This window comes from Apteryx mantelli, chromosome 5, assembly GCF_036417845.1.
Source record: "Apteryx mantelli isolate bAptMan1 chromosome 5, bAptMan1.hap1, whole genome shotgun sequence".
Lineage (NCBI taxonomy): Eukaryota > Metazoa > Chordata > Aves > Apterygiformes > Apterygidae > Apteryx > Apteryx mantelli.
In genome coordinates this window covers 61,068,309-61,085,411 of record NC_089982.1, presented here as the reverse complement: position 1 = coordinate 61,085,411, position 17,103 = coordinate 61,068,309, and the positions used below count along the sequence as shown (strand labels likewise).

At 39.9% G+C, this 17,103-nt stretch overlaps 1 protein-coding gene across 3 annotated transcripts in view; it reads right to left on the bottom strand.

The window, feature by feature from the left end:
• APBB2 (amyloid beta precursor protein binding family B member 2) overlaps positions 1-17,103 on the bottom strand; it is a 204,249-nt gene that overhangs the window by 88,377 nt on the left and 98,769 nt on the right. For all 3 annotated transcript variants that reach the window (XM_067298115.1, XM_067298117.1, XM_067298116.1), the window contains one exon: positions 13,577-14,377. In XM_067298115.1, the coding sequence (XP_067154216.1) occupies positions 13,577-14,377 (801 nt within the window). The remainder of the gene's footprint in view (positions 1-13,576; positions 14,378-17,103) is intronic.

Here is a 17,103-nt window from a genome sequence, read left to right as displayed (position 1 = left end):
TTAGAGACACCTGAGCATCCTCAAAAGGCAGGCTTCCTCTGAGAAGTGCCAAGCACTCTGGACTGCTACTTTCTGAATCAGGTCCTTAAAATTAGAAATAATAAAGTGGATGTGGACAGAAGTCACTGACAGGAAGAAAGAATGGGTAATTGCATGTCTCTTGACTCCCTAAAAAGCATTTTTAAGAAACTGCAATCTCCTCAAGAAGTAATCTAAAAGAGGAACTTTCCATAAAAAGCTACTCTTGGTATATTTAAAGTACAGCAATCAGGAGTATAGTCGCAAAAGTGAGATTCCACATATGATATGAAAACAAGAGACCTGTAGAAAAAAGGTTTTCTATTAATAATTATGCATTCCTTTTGATAGTTGCATAAGGGACTTATTTCCTATAGGTATCCTGAATATAATTTTACAAAGCCCAACACACGCATTTTAGCAGAAAACACAATCCCACAGGAAAACCCCCCAAACTTCCTATTCTCTCCCAGTGGAAGCTTAGCCCTAAAATCTCTATTTTTCTTACATTTTCTTTCTACTCTTCTGATCTCTTTGTCAAAAAGTGTTGGTTATGTTTGAGCACAATTAACCAAGGGAAATTTAAATAGTCAGGAGACTACAAAGTTCCTTAGCCAATCTGCTGACAGACACCAAGGATAAAAAAGGGAAAGTAATTATTCTGGTTTAGTTAAGTGCTGAAGAAAATGAAGTAGTTTGTGTTCAACACCAAGTCTTATCTTGAAAGTCTGCTGTGGCAGAACATGACAGAACGTGCTTGCAAAAGAAGAAATTGTTCTACAAAATTTCAAATAATTTTACAAAAACCCAATGAGAGCACTATCCCTTATTACTAGTTTGCTTTTGGAAGGAGTAAGTGCAATTACACTATTTAATTTCAGTTCCACAAACGAAGACAAAAAGTTGCTTATAGTCAGGTTCTGTGTGCATTAGCTTTCTGACAAAAGTTTGTTCTCTGTTCTAGTCATGCTGATTGATTTAGGAGTTGCAAAGCTGCTGTTTTGTTCATTAAAAATGCACAGAAAAAAATTCCAAGATGTTCATCAACATTCTTTGACAGGTAGTGATCGAATACTGCCAATGAAATGCCTCATATTTCTGACCCCCAAAACCTCACTCAGTATCTCAAAAGTCACTTTACCTTGAACTTTAGGGCATGACTAGGGGTACCACTCTCACATTATCTAGACAGACTTTTTTTTTTTCCTTGACTGCATTAAATAAAGAGGTCCCAGGAGAGGAATTAGTGACATGGGAAGTAGAAAACAGAAGTCCTGTTCATAATGGATTTTAAACCTATGTAAAAAACCTTTAAGCTCTGTGGATCACAAGTCTAAAATATCACTTGCCAGTTCACCATTTAAATGACGAGCACACAGAAATACACATATATAGTATTTACTCCCCAGCTCAAGCTTTGTCAGCTACCAGCTAATCTTCAACTGAGCAAAACCGTTATTAACAGATAAAACAATTGTATTTGATATTCACAGCTAAAATGACATTACCAACCAATAGAGCTACGAAAAAGTACAGTAGAAAAGAAAGCGTTACTTACAGTTACTAGATGCTCCCATACAGTTCAACGTGTACTGATCTGCTACCAGCATCCTCTAAGTTTGCTATATGTATGTCCTAACAGCTTCATACTCTCCTTCAGTGTAGCATTTCCAAATCAGTGTCCAAATCAAATAGGGAAAATACACTGCTATGTTTAAACAGACGCTTACTTAATTAGTCTAACAAGAAACGGTGCTTTGGGTGGGAGAAAAGAAAAGCCACCCCTATTCAATTGCTGGTAGATATAATAGAAGAAACACCACATGTTGATCATATAAATGCCTGTCTTTTCTAATAAGCCAGTAAAAAAATGAGAGAGATTGCTATAAAGGAATTAGAGCAGTGTGTGCATACAGTGCATTCGCTACTGAAGTGATTCCAGCTCGCAAGACATTGATGTATTTTCCGACTGATTCTGCTCAGGAAACAAGCTTTTGAAACAGTACTTTCAGCCCACAAGCCTTTAGTTATCCCTCACATAAAGATTTAATCAGCTCAACTTTGGACCAGAACAGCCTCTCACCCTGCAAATCAGCCCCTGTAAATATATCTGTTTTCTTCTTAGCTGCCTATATTAGCATGAAAAGAAAAGGTTTAGAAAAACGTATGGCAAAGATCCACTCTTTGAAGACAAAATTCTTCTTAAGGCTGCTAACCTTCAACTCCCTAAAGGTGCACTGCAGCAATGGTAGAAATTGATTTAGTGAAAGGCTTCTATTAGTGAGAGCGCTGTTCTCATCAGAAAGTCCCTCCCCTTGCTATAATCAATAATTTAAGCAAAGCCAAGAACCATGTCAGCCAAAATGACTGGGGTAACTGACTTTTTCTTTCTTGCAGAGTAGAAGCAAAATTAAATTAAAGACTGAATGGGAATATATTCTAATTTAAAAACTAATTTGGACAATCTTGAATTGCTCATTCTGGTTGGGAAGGGTTTTTTTGTTCCCTTACTGAAAACTTCTCAGGTTCAGGAAAGAGCCAAAAATCTGCCTCTAAAAAGTGAAAGAAACCATAACCTTAGATTCAAAGTAGATTTTTTTTTAATCCTGCAATGGTCAGTTATGCACAAACAAGAAACCCACTTTACAGAGCTACAACTCTTATCCGCTCTTCCATTATGACAGTGCTAGCATATGTATCTGTCAGTGTGCTGCAACTAAGTTAAGAAGTGTTTCATTTTTAAATTTATCCCTGCAGTATCTCAATCCAAAAGCAATTAAAAAAGAAAATAGGAAAAATGAGTTTAGTTAATACTACATTATGTCACTGTTAAGGAAAAAAAATAGTTTCATTAAGACATACTTTCATGACTGAATAGTTCAAGGCTTTCACTTGAAAATCATTTTAGGTAATAAATCAGTCCAGAATATCAAATGATATACATATAAAATGAACCACAAAACAAATGGTGGGTAGAAAAAAATCCCCATAACACAATACTCCATAAAAATAGATTCAAGTTTCAAGTGCCCTGAGATGCTATGCGCATAGAGCAAAAATATATGCTTCAGGTGTGGGGTTGTTCTTCCCCCTCCCCAGGATTTCTCACGGTTGAAGTAGCATGAATAGATCTAACACACAAACAGAAGGATATGCACTGCTGCCTTTAGAAATCCAGATCTCAGACACTACAGGAAACCCAACTAATGTCATTATCTTGAGCTCTGCGGTATCCTCGTATTGGACATTTACGGCCTAATGCTGAGCACCCAGAGGCTCCATACATCTCAAAATCAAGCAATTAACTCTTAATGGCAAATACATGTGCTTCATGGGATTGCTTAAAAAAAGACTTCATGTCCCTTAAGGCAGGGACCAAAGATCCACTCCAAAGGGAGGACTGAGTTCAGAGCAAGTTCCTCGGCTGCGCGCCACATCCCCTCGTACAAAACTGTCTCCCACAACAGAGCTCCACGGCGATGGCTCGGTCCATCTGCCCGTCTTCTCTAGATGGAGCAGCAATGAACCCAGGACTTCCTGCACAACTATCTACTCCACCTCTTGGTGGTCCATACTGTAGGTTTCTGTGCCTCTAACACCACAGCTAGCCATAGTACAGTTGTGATCCTGGGGACTCACGAGCCTGATTCAGCTAACCTCCTGTGCTTAACTAAAGTACAACTAAACTTCAGTCAGCTAAAGCTGATCTGCGTGAGAGTTAATCAGATAAGGAACTGGCGTGCTAAGACATCAGGGTCTAAAGGAGCCACTAACTTGGAGTGACCAAAAGAAATACCTACAGGTATGAATTTATGAGGACAAGGATGCAGGGAGAATTAGATCTGTTCCCTCACAGCACAGCCACCTCCTTCTGAACCCAATCCAGGGTCTGAATCCAGTCCTGAGACAGGATTTGATCTTCTTCTTAAAGATACTTCATCATTAAATAATTTTTATCCAAAGCTCCTCTGCTTTTGCCTGCTCTAAGTTTTCAGAACTTCCGTATAAAACATCCCAATCTCAAGCACATGGAAAACAACAGGAAAGAATATCAACAATCTTCCTGAACAATCTTCAACAGAATAACTGACCGCAGAGTGCCATCTTCCATGAACACTGGGTTTTCACAGACATTGGCAGACAATAGGGGAACAGAACAAACATAATCAACCTTGCAGTGAGTTTCAAACTCTGTGAAATGGCTCTAGACTTGTCCACTCACTCAAATGCCCTAGAGATCACTGTGATCAGTGAAGAAAAAAAACTAAAAAAAACTAAAAAAAACTAAAAAAAAAAAAAAAAAAAACGAAAAACCCCAAAACAGAAGGACACATTTTTAAGATTTCTCAAGTGTCACAGATAAACCTATGGTGTAAATTCCCCAATAGTAATTTTTGGTGCTTTATTCTCATTCCTAGACCACCCTATTTTTTGTCACTCTCTCTGTGCTAGTCACATTTGCCTAACCTGCTGATTAACAGCATCCCTGTTTGCTTCAAGCTTCATCTTATACCAGCTTCCCCCCAATTTGTGCCATTTATCTAGACATTGCAGTTATTCTCCTTTTGCTTCCTCCTCCAGTGGGTCCCTTTCCCTCCACAGCCTCCAGGTCACCTTCCCTTCTTCCTATCCTTTTCTACTTTCCTCACCAGCCAAGAATTGGTCTGTCTCTTCCTCAGCTTTCTCCTCAGCTCAGACTTTAGCCACAAAGAGGTAGGAATTACTTCTCAGCACCACTCCCAAAACTGTATCGGTCATCCCTAGGTGTTGCATCCCTAGACGAATCACTGCTAGCTAATCAATTGTGTGATCCATCAAACATTCAGGGGCTGCTGTAATGACAAGAGAGACTTATTCTGCTGAGTGGCAATACTGTTTCTTTATCACACCTACCATAGCTGAGGGACAGGAGCATGAGAGAAGGCAATCCAGCATTTAGTGAGCCTGAAAAGAGCTCTGGAGCTCACAGTCAGCATACAGAACTACCAGATTCTACTATCTACTTTTCAAATACTCTTAAATATTCAATTTGCCCTAAGGGCCAGTGGTCCAAAGGTTAAGAGTCCTTCAAAGGTAACAGTGATTTTTCCTTCCCTTCCCTAGAGATTTCTACATCCCCTTCTAAAGCATCAATCAGGTGGACTGAAATTTGGCCAGAGTTCTATGCACCATCCAGAAGTGCTGAGGCAGAGGTTTGCTGGATCAATTTTGGTCATAATTTATCACTTTCATAGTTTTATGAACTGGATTATTTATTTTTTTTAAAATTTTTCATTTTTTTTAGGAGGGAGGGTAGTCAGATAACTAGTTAATGGTGGATTTTCTCCTGTGTATCTTCCCTCCTTAACATCCCTCTAAAAGAGCTATCAGACACATTTCTTACAGAAGGATCCTGATTTTTTCCTATTATGTACTCTGGTTTTTCTTCTTTGGATTGTTTTCCCTTCCTCTTTGCTTGTTCATGTGTTTGTTTGAAACTGAACTCATTCCTTGGTCTCCAAACAGAACTGAAGATGCACAATCCAAGGCACTGAACAGATTTTTCAACAAAAGATATTCAAGCTTAAGGAGGACATGCTGGATCTGGAATTACACTTGTGCATCCCTGAAACAATAAAAGCTTGAAAAGTTTCCAAAAACAGTTTGTCAATTTAAGTAAGAGAAATTGTTTAGCTATTCACCATTTCCAGAACTTGAATTCTCCCTACAAATGCTCAGAACAGTTTCCCACACTTTAATAACACACAGTGAGCCCTATATAAAAGGTAAGTCTTAATATCTCTTAAATATATAATGTAAGTAAGCTACATTACACAACAATATAAGCTACCTTACGAGGCTAGGGAAAACTTTTGGTGTTCTGCAGATCTTGCGAACTACTCTATAGCCTCCACCCTGGTGGCAGCACAGTGCCAGCATGCACTTTCCCATGTTGTCTTGCCATAACCTCTGCTCCCTGCGTGGCACCCACCTTTCCCTTTCACCTTTCCCCCTCACGTATGCTACATGTTCCAGCAAATGGCCTGCAGGCATTAGTTTAGTCCACAACTATATAGTTTACTGTATAGAACACATTCATTTTAAAGCACTCAAAATCATAGCACTGCACTTACAAAAAGCAGTGGTCTGATTTGGTCTAAATTAGGAACTGTGTGCTTTACCACACTAGCAAGTAAAGGGTCCCTAAAAAGACAAGCACCAAGCAAGAAATGCAACATCAAGGGCAAAACAAGCCTGCTTATTAAATTTCCATCATAGCTGGACAGAAGCTCAGCTAGGATAACATCAAAAGTCATGAAGCTATGTCAATTAGTATAGGTCCACATATAACATTATTTTAGCCAAAGCACTGAGCTAGGCGTAGAGATGCTCCAGTAGTCAATGCACAACCACTAGAAGGCAACTGTCTTTTCTGATGAAGGGAACTCAGTCTCCCCTGGCCCTGGAGCATCCAGCCAGAAGTGTCAAGCTGGGAGAAAACTGTGTGTTTTGAAAGAATATGACAAAACACTCTAGATCCTTTAGGCACAGTGTAGTTGAGATTACTAAAAAGTGATTTTTAAAATATAGCCAGACCCTGAAAAGGAAAAAATTTAACTTCTACACTGCAGGATAAATGTTGCAGGTTCAATTCAGTCAGTTAATTCGTGTTTCTAGTGGTATCTGATATGTGTCCTGCTTAGCCTGCAGCTGCTGCTCCAGAAAGCAAGTCCTAGTTCTTGTCTCGCATCTGCTACCCTGTGTGCTTGTCTTGGATACCACCAGGCATCTCAAGAGGCACTAGACTCCTAGATTTAGACAACTGAACCAAGCCCTGCCTGAGGAGGAAAATAAATGGCTCTGATGAAATAAAGCATTCTTCATCTTTTTGGTAAACAGTAAGTATGAAACTACACGTGACTGTACAACATGTCCTGGAAAGCCCCTTCTATACTCTCAAATCCTGGGTCTTGCAAACAAGAGTATGGGAGAAGATGCTTATCGCTATTGTGTCAAACCGTCTATCCTATGACTCTTGAATTTAAGCACATTAGTTCATCTTTATATACCTATTTTTGCTAAGTGTCCTAATTCAAAAGGCTGCTGATCACCCTTCTTTATGATTGAAACTTCGGGTTTCAAGCCAGAGTACTTAGATATCTAAGTACTCAGATATGAATTTAGATAGCTCCACTGAGAATTGCAGCGTAAAACCGACCTGACCACACACTTCCCAAAAGTAGCAAGTGGGTTCCCTGTATAACTGATAGCAGTAGCGTGTATTCAGAGTCATCTTTCAGTGCATGCTGATCACTATCAAGTTCAATTTATATTATGGTCTTCTACCAGTAGACCCTGAATGCTAATCATTACTGTGAATGTTTTGTAAATAACCATGTGGTCTTCTAGGTTTTACTTCTTTTAAAGTGGTTTATTTTTCCTTCCCCACCCTTACCTATGCCTCTTAAAGGGGTAGCGAAAAGGCAGATAAACATGGAATTAGTTACTCCACATACAGAAATGTTATTACCTATACAAATACTGGGGATATGCACAACAGTCACCTTTACTATTTGGTAAGTAGTAAGCCTATGGTCAACTCAATTCTGAGACTATAAAGCATGCACCATTCTTGATTCATGGTTATCAGTAACATGCAGGATAAAAAAGACAGGTCAGTATTAGAAGTCAGCATGCCATCAGGAGGCATGGTGGGTATGAACTAGAGCCTCTTATTCCTGGAAATCAGTGAAAACTGGATGTTTACCTGGAAGTCCTACAATTGTTTAGATGGTAACATATTCTGTTCTCTAATACTACAGGACTTGTGTTTATCCACAATGTAATTGAATGTATTTCTACTCCCATAAATCTTTTTTTGTACTCCGGAATACAGGAAACATTCTGCTGTAAAGAACATGCTTGCTGTCTATATCAGATATAGGTATTGCAAAGGAAAAAAATTGAGCTTTTAAAGGACATTCGTTTTAATTTTGCCAAAGATGCTGGTTAAAAATCAGAGGCTGAACTGACCATTGGCATAAATCTTTCTGATCAGTTCATGATTTGCTATAATTTTTATTGTATTAGAGGGCTATCCTATCCAGATGTACTATTTCAGAATACCAGGCTCTATTTACAAGATTCAAACTCCTGATCCCCAAGGGCCAGTCTCATTGCTGTCATTTCTGCACTGCATTGAATTTGGTTATTTGTAACCAGCTATTAAACTGAAGTCCTGGATTTGCTCAGAGAACACTGGCAGAAATGCATTTGGTATAGTGTTGTCACATACAGAACTACCTGAAAAGAGGAAACTTGCACTTTTGACACCTCTTTGATTCATATTTTCAGCCAGGGAGAAACAACGCACTGTAAGCCAAAGGCTGGTAAGCCAGGGAGGAGGATGAGGCCGAGGCTGTCCCTGCTCAGTCTGGGGAAGCTCTGAAGTGAGCAGGGAAGGCGATAGCCTCAGAGTGGGAAAGCCAGCAGCTCTCTAGCTGGTTGTTTCCCACATCCCAGGCAGCTTCCTCATCATGGGACTACTCTCTGCTCTGGAGTGGGGGTTCTTGCTCTCCTTTCCAATTTTTGGAAAGGTTCAATTAAGATAGAACAGGAAACAGAAGCAAATTCCAGGTTTTCTGGGGGGCTCTAAGGTAAATGGAATTCTTTTTTTTTTCCAGCAAATTCTCATTCCAAGTTCACTGGAGATTATTAAAGAGCTGCACTTTACTAAGGAGGGATAATTTTGCACTGAAACTGTTCTTCAGACAGTACAAAGTCTAGCAAATGCACCTGCCTTCTACAGCCATTCTGATAAGTTTCATCCAAAAGCAGCTTCAAAAAGAAAATACTTCAACAACTTGATCTTTTAATTAGCAATACCGTCAACAGGTCTGTGCTTCGATTCGCTCTGTGCTCTCTTTCTCCCTTAGACCGTGCAGCTAATGAAGGTGAACATCCCCAACAAGCACTTCCATGAGCAGCTAAACTAACACAGCCCGATTTCCTCTCGATTTGCATCTCTGCTTGCAGGAACCGATTTGCTGGGGCACCGTGGAGGTCTCCAAGGGCAAGCTGCTCCCCCAGTAACCTTCTATCTTCCTGCACTGCTGGGGAACCCTCCCCCAGATGCCACACCAGGAGCGGGTGATGCCTGCAACACAGCAGGCTGCCCAGAGGGGAGGACTGACGGGAAAAGACCTCCTTCATGGCCACACGCAGCTCTCACCACTGAGGTAGTGCCAAGGGCAGTCTCCTTCAGACTGCCTTTTACAGAGTCAGACTGCAGCTTGGAAGCAAGGCTCTGTTTGGCACTATCACCATCCTCATCCTCTAAGTCTGGGCTCCAGGGCGTGTGCTGCCTCCTGTTGCTTGAGACTTTATCTGCCAAATTTTGGTGGGACTGGCCCATGACTTACAAATAAGTAGGGACAAAGAAGAAAATAATAGGTAGATGGTGTAGTCACATCAGCTGTGTTTTCTTTGAAAACCAGGCTAAAGGAAGTTTTCTGGGGACAGGGGAAGGAGCAGCTCCCTATGATTTAAAAATAGCTTTATGCCATTTGCAATTTTGAAGCCATCTGTAGCTGTTCTCTGGTTATACAAAACATGCTCTCTGAATTACAGCAGACTCAGCCGGACACACGAGGTAGGTCCTGAGGAAGGTGAGATCCAAGGTCTAGAAGAGAGAACGTGGTGGTGTCGGCTGTGCCCGCAGGAGCTGCGCGTGGTGCTGAGCACGGATGAACTCCAGTGGGGAGCCCCGACCTGGCACCAGGAATGGCTGAGTAGCTGCCTGCCTTGAACCCATGAGGGCTCAGCCTGTGCTAAGCATTTTGATGACAACCTATTGCTTTACTGTCTCTAATTGTTTTCAGCCTCTCAAATCAGCCTGGCCGCTTTCTTTCTTTGAGCATGGAACTTCACTAATAAGGTTAGAAAGCCCCTGTTAATGCTACAAGTCCTGATAGAAATCTCTGAAGTCAATGTTCTTGCTAAGCAGGGAGTCTGAATAATTTCTCTGGAGGAGAGAAGAGCTTCCTCAGGACAGAACTCTCACACCCACTGTGCTTGTGGTGTTCTCTGCTCCAGTTATTAATGGACTCTCTTACATTTGCTTAACAGCAGCATTATTAATCAACAACATTAATATCTGCATACTATCCAGCAGGTTGTTGACCAGAAATTGTTTTGCTTCTCTAAACTGGGCTGCCTTATGTTGCATCCTAATTCAGCAAAAGAGTTACGTCTCTTGAAATCACCTTTTCATTAGACCACAGATAAAAGTATCCTGCCTTAAGAAGAGTTCAAGAGGATTTTTGTCTAAATAATGTCCCATCCCCCATGCACACAATTAAGCTTAAGAGGAAGTACTGAAATATTTTTGTATCTTCAAGGTCTTTGAATTATGTATCTCCTTTAAAAAAAAATCATTCAATTACCCAGGATTTGAATAATGAATTGTGTTAACAGACAGACCAGGAAGACAAAACAATTCAGAAGACAGGAAAGAAGTATACTGTAATTTGATTTTCAACAGTCTTCTCTCAGGCAAAGAAAAAGCTATTTCTGTAGTATTCTTGTGTATACCAAAATGCTAAATATAAAATCTGGGTTGGACATTAATAACTCTCTAGGTATCTGCCAGATACCACATTCTTTAATGAATTAACTGTTCTTCAAACTGTACTTTTGTTTCCTTCCCAGAAGCCATATTTCTGCTGTCTGCTTTTGCAGCTTTTTCTCCTTGATGCCTCTCTTCCTTTGCTCTCTAACATTTATTACCGAAGCATAAGCACAAAGGGTTAGAGAGCATTAAGCTGCCAAGAGCATATACCACCCTCTTCTCCCAACCTGATGCACCAGCTGTGGGGAGCCCTGGCTGGCAAATCATAACTCCTCTAGCTTAACTTATCATGGAGAGAGGTGAACGCTTGCAGATCGACACCACCACAGTAACTTAAGCAATTCCTGAGAAGGGGATGGAAAAGGCACAGGTGATTACAATGCAAAGCACACTGAACTGTTCTTGACTCTGCCCCAAAAAAGCAAGTTCAATTCACTTACTCAACTTCTACCTCGCTTCTTATTTTATTACCCTTCAGAATCCCTTTGAGATGTGATATATGAACTTACCTAGGGACAACAGACAGACTGCTCAAATCTACAGAAACACTGAAGCCCCTGAGCACACTTAGAAAACTTGCCCAAAACTGGATGTCTGGAGACATTTCCATAAATTGTTGACATTTTTGCTATTTCTGCAATAGCAGCACTGCTCTTTGCGCCTCCCTGTTCTGTCTCGCAGAAGGAGCTGCAGAGGAGCCTAGAAAGAGGCCCATATTATCATGCCCAAAAGCTGTCCTGGCATCTGCAGCAACCGGACACCTTCACATTTGACTTCTTAGTCCCCCTCTGTGTATTAATTGACAAATTATTTTGGAAAGAAAATGGAAGTGCTTAACAATATAATTTTATCAGAGCGGAGGTAAATTCAAGATAGCTAATAATCCTAACAGTTGGATGTTTTTAAGTTGCAGGATTCTAAAGGGCACAAATACTTAAATATACAGAAATCTTAAGATTGGAGATCCAATCCAGTGTGACAGGTCCTATGCTCCACTTAGTGCTCTGCATTTGTCTGACAGTGACCAAGGGGAAAAGAAAGAAACACATCTGCTGTTTTGATCTTGAAAGGCAATTTTGTTTTTCCCTGGGTTTTTTTGTTTATTTTTAATTCTTTTCTTACAGAAACTGAACTCTGGAATTCCTGGACAACTGCTCTTCCGTAACTGTCTGTTTATAGTACGTTGCCTGATAACATAGTGAAGGCTGGGGACAATTTTACAAAGTTCTTTTGTTCTGCTTGAGAAGATAGGTGAGCTCTGAAGGTCTTTTTAATTATTTATTTTTTTAAGAGGAAAGTCCCATACTCAGCAGATGGAACTTCCCCTTTATTTCTGTAGAGCAAACAAACCACAACTTGGCTGACACTGGTTAATTAAATAAGAAAAATTGCCAACACCTCAAAACAACTGAGAAAATCCCCCTTTCCGAGTGCTGAAGGAGCTCATACAGTGGTAATATGTAGTTTGGAAAATAAACTTTAGCACATTATGAAAAAAAAAAAAGTTAGTTCATTTTAGGCCACTCTTGTTTAATTTTACTACTTGGAATTATTCTTATTTAGTTTTCACTGAACATAAATTTTCTACCCACAGTTTTCCATTGCTAAACCTGGGGCAAGTATCAAAGACAGAAACGGCTAACAAACAGCATTAATTTATCTAAATACCTGCTACTGATGGTTTCTGAAGAAAATGTTATCAGCAATGTCACACACGTCATAATATTAACGGCAACCTTAGTAAACTGTCAACTTTTTCATTGTGCACAGGAAGACAAGACTTCATAAAAATTATGTTTCTCTTAATAGCAAAGATCTGTTAAAAGTCAAAAAGAAGATCAAAGATCCATTATACGTCTCCTACTAGGAATTTCTTGCTGTGATTGAACAAGACCCCCCCACATTATTAGAATCAAATTCTCTATTGTTATAATCAGGCACAATCTGAACACTGTCATGGAAGCTGTAACCAGATAAAGCAGCTGTGAACTTGGACCACGATGGCTTCTGAACAGTACTATGCCGCAACAGCCCCACATCACCCTCGAGAATGGGATTGCCTCTCTCCTCATTTTGCTGAAGTTATATCTTTATATACTGGCATGGATATAAAAAAAAAGTGACAAAGTCCATTAACTAGAGTAAATGAGATCTCTGCAGGTAAAAAAAATAATACAGATGAGTTGCAAATCACAAAACAGCCAGCGCAGAAGTTGCAATTACTGTTCAAATAATTAACAAGCCCAGGCTTTCAAAACATGAGATGCCACTATTTCAGCTTCTGAATTACTGTAGGGAACTGCTGCACAAAAAATAAAATATATCAATTAAACGACTCAGGGTTTGGGAGGACTTTTTTAAAAAGTATAAGAGCATCATCAAATGGCTGGGGGGGGCAGGCAGGCAGGCAGGGAGAGAGAAAGATTTGAACTGGGAAAACAAAATCTTTGCTAAAGTTAAAATCCTAAAGAGCTCAAAAGCAACATTTCTTATCCAGAAAGCTTTCTGCGTTTGTCATCTGTAGACCAACTGCAGGAGATTACCATCTCCAGACATTGTGTACTTCTCATATCACCTACCTCTTGACTAGAGAGGAGCAATTACAAACAAGCACAAGGCACAGTTAATGTATTATTGATAGTGTTAAAGTAATGAAATTACTTTAGTACCTCATTAGGACTTGCAGTGAAACCTAAGACCTCTGATTTTTAGGACCTGTCTATAGCATCCGATGGTGCCTTTTCTAAAGTAAAAACACACCAAAAAGGAGGCTGCCAAGTGTTCCCCAATGGATGAGTTGTCAGTCCAATACTTAGGTTTAGATGCAACCCACCTCCCCCACCAAAAGCATTGCCAAATTGTCTCAGCTTTTCCAGCTGTGAGGTGAAAGGATTTAGCAACACATTTCTAGAAGAATGACAGTGGCGACAAGCAGCCTTTATTTTGTACCTGTTTCATCAGGTGAACTTGGGGAAGCGCTGTCCTGCGACAGCGTTGTCCAGCTGGAGTCCTCATCGCTTGGAGCGAGGTTTTGAATCCTGTGTAGTGCACAGTCTGTTTTGGCCCCAGTTTTAGGATGGTCTTTCTTAGTCTCGGGACTTGATGACACCATGGCAACTTGGCCATCCTCTGGGCTTGACAGCTTGTTTTGTTTCCGGGGCAGGACTTCTCCATTGACAAGAACAGTAGAAGCCTGGCTGTTGCTTTGTGCACAATTGTCTTCCATCGCTACAAAACTCTGTTCTAGTTCTCTAGCGGACGTTTCCAGATCTGCATAGTAATTTAGGAAGCTCTTGGTTCTCCTTGGCTGTGAGGGTAATATTTCACAGCCTGAGAAATCCTGTGGGATTGGCTCTTTACCTTCAAACTTCTCAGAAGTTATGTTTACGCCTGCAGTGGAACTGAGGTTTTTATTGGGATCCTGCTGTCCCTGCTCTGCGGCTTTTCTGAGCTGGTTTTCTCCATTCTTCACCAGCTTTATATTGGCAGAGCTGTTCCCCAGAAGGGGCTGTGCTGCTGGATCAGAAAGACCCATGGCTGTCTGAATGTTAGTTAGTGCATATTTTTTCCTGCATTTTGGAGGAGTGCTGTTCTTGGTCTCTGTATGTTTGATTTCTGCATTCAACAGTTCATTATGAGAGGAGCGCAAGTTAAGGGTGTTCGGTGGGGTGGCGGGATTATTGCGATTCACAACGTCTGTCGTGCTGCCGCTTGCCATAAACACTGCCAATGCGTCCACACCAGAATCAACTAGAAAAGCAAAAAAGACAGTCATGAGGCACATTCATTATATATTATATTATGTAGGGCTTTTGGTAAGGGGATGCAATGCTTTACATAACTGTTTTATAACAGGAAAGTTACCATAAGCTAAGTGGGTGAGAGAATAGACAAAAGCTCAGATTATTAAATAAGTGAAAAAAGAGACAGAAAAACATAGAGAGATCATCAGGACCATGAAGCTGAGAAACAGGCAGAAAGCTTGATCCTAAATAAATGAAGCACTTTAATCAAGTCTGAGCTCCTATATTCTAGCCAGGCAGGTTTGGGGATAGGAGAAGTGCCCTTTGCAAATGCCTTGAAGTCCAGAAATAAGTTGCCCTCACTACCATTAAATTTTAATATTTTACCACTGAATCAGATGAGAAGTAGGGGAAGAACTCTTCTAGTGCTCACCGCTAGGAAGCTGAAGGTCTGAGAAACAAGTTTTTTGATAGATTGCAGGCAGATGTTGCTCCTTTTTTAATCTTATCTATATTTATTAATTACTATTTATCTATCTATATCTATAAGGTAGAATTTGAATATTGTTAAATTTAAGCATGACTGGCCAGGCTGCTATTGCCTCTTAACACCTGAAATTTCTCTGCTGTTTGTCCTTTTTTCGGGGGGGGGGGGGCAGGGGGGAAGAAGCGGGGCAGTATGAGGCAGAAGTCAAAGAAGAGAAACAGGGAAAGCCAAAGAAGCAGCAATCTGTATGTTTTGTTAGCCATGGTACTGTATTGCACAATACTGTATTTGATTTCCATGAGAGAGAAGGAAAAAAAAAAAAAAAGCCTTGGCAAATTATCCTGCTGCAATTCAGTCAGCTTAAAAAAAAGGGCTACTGCAGCGATGAAGATGGCTTACTATTTTTACAGCTCACAAAGTTCCAACTTAAGGATAAAATGCATGTCCAAGGGGAGAGTGCACATATTTTTCAGATAAATAAAAGCATTCTTTTGCCTTCTTGTGGAGAAGATTCTGACTTTAATTAGTCAGAGCTACAGCTCACGTTTTGCAAAAAATTAAGTTTGTTCAGAGAACAGATTTGTAGTCTATGATGAAATGTTTTTTTTTAAACTATCATTTGTTCTTCTCTTGCTTATTTATTGCAATTCCCAGGTAAATATGGCTACCACTAATCTCCATAAATACTCCATGAACACCTCAGTTTACACAATGTAGTAGTCACTGTTGTTTGACACCTGGCAACCAAACTAGAGGCCAATTAATAAATCACTCCCATCTGCCACAACATGAAACACTCTTCCTGTTGTTCCTAATTCTCAGATAGTGCCAATTGCTTATATTGCACATAAAAACGTGTTTGGGGCTTATCCAAGAATGAAAAGCTATAATTTGAGCTAGCTGTTGACAGATCATTCCAGTTGAGTTGTGCTGCATCCTTGTGTATTTGATATATGACAGAACAGACTGCTGTATAGATTTGCAGGAGAATACATACAGGCTTTTTAAAAAAAATAATAATAATAATTAAAAAAAACCCATGAACACACAGAGCAAAAAGGATCGCTTCAGAAAGAGATGTATATGCACGTGCAGTTGCTAGTCTTCTCTCCTCTTTAATGCATTTTCAAAGTTACAACCTCTAGCCATCATTCCATTTTATTTCAAACTGAACAGCCCAAGTACTTTCTTTGCTCCCTGAACCATCCACCTAGAACAACTTCTAAAATTTGTTCAAAACAGAATTTAAACTCAATTTTACAAATTTTCATTTCTGCCATTTCCTCAAGGACCTGTCTGACAATGTAGACCAACCACAAATTCTTCAGAAGATACACTGTCCCGTGCATGCTGTGCAACAGCCGTCAGCTTAGGTAACAGTTAACATCTTACAGACAATTTCAGTTTTAGCCAGAAGAGATTTCTAAAACACAATCATCACATAATTTAAAGAAATTCTGTAATGTACTTCTCATACAAAAAGAGGTAAATAAACATGTAAAAACTGGTGCTTTCTACATCTCATGTAAAACAATTAAATCCAGTGCAAGCAAGGTCACACCTGATCCAACATAATGTTACCAAAGCACATGGCTTAATCCAAAAACACAAAATGGTTTATGGGATGACTGCTTTACATATTTTTCTGAATCAGTTAAAGTCTAAAGTTAACCAGGAAGTTGAATCACATGTTAAAATACATTTATCCGGCAGGATAATTTTGACCCATTGCCTGACCTTTAGAATTTATGGAATTATACATTACCTACAGATTTCACTCAGATTATGTGCGACATTTTAGTTTGTTTCAGCAAATTAAAACAAGCTTTTATTTTTACTTCATTAAATGCAACTACCCTGATCCGTGTTCTCCAGCAACAAACTAACTCACCACAAGACTGAAATTTCTTCTTGTCCTTTGTTACCAGTGGATTGGTTCATGGTGTATGCGGTTTGCCACTATTGTTACCATTGGACAAGTTTCTTAAAAAATAATCTTCCTAGATAAAGCTTAGCTATCTGCCTGCCAGATTATCTTGAGTCAGCCTCTTGTGGCTAGCATTTCACATAGCAAAAATATTATAAGAATAAGCACACGGAGACATAGAAACAAAATATATTATGTTTTACCAAGCTGCCCGATAAAGCTCGATGAGTGATTCATCACAAACATTGACACAGTGATCAACGATTGAACGAGAGCCTCAAGAGGCTCAACGTGAGGGCATTGGGAGCTGAGCAACGTT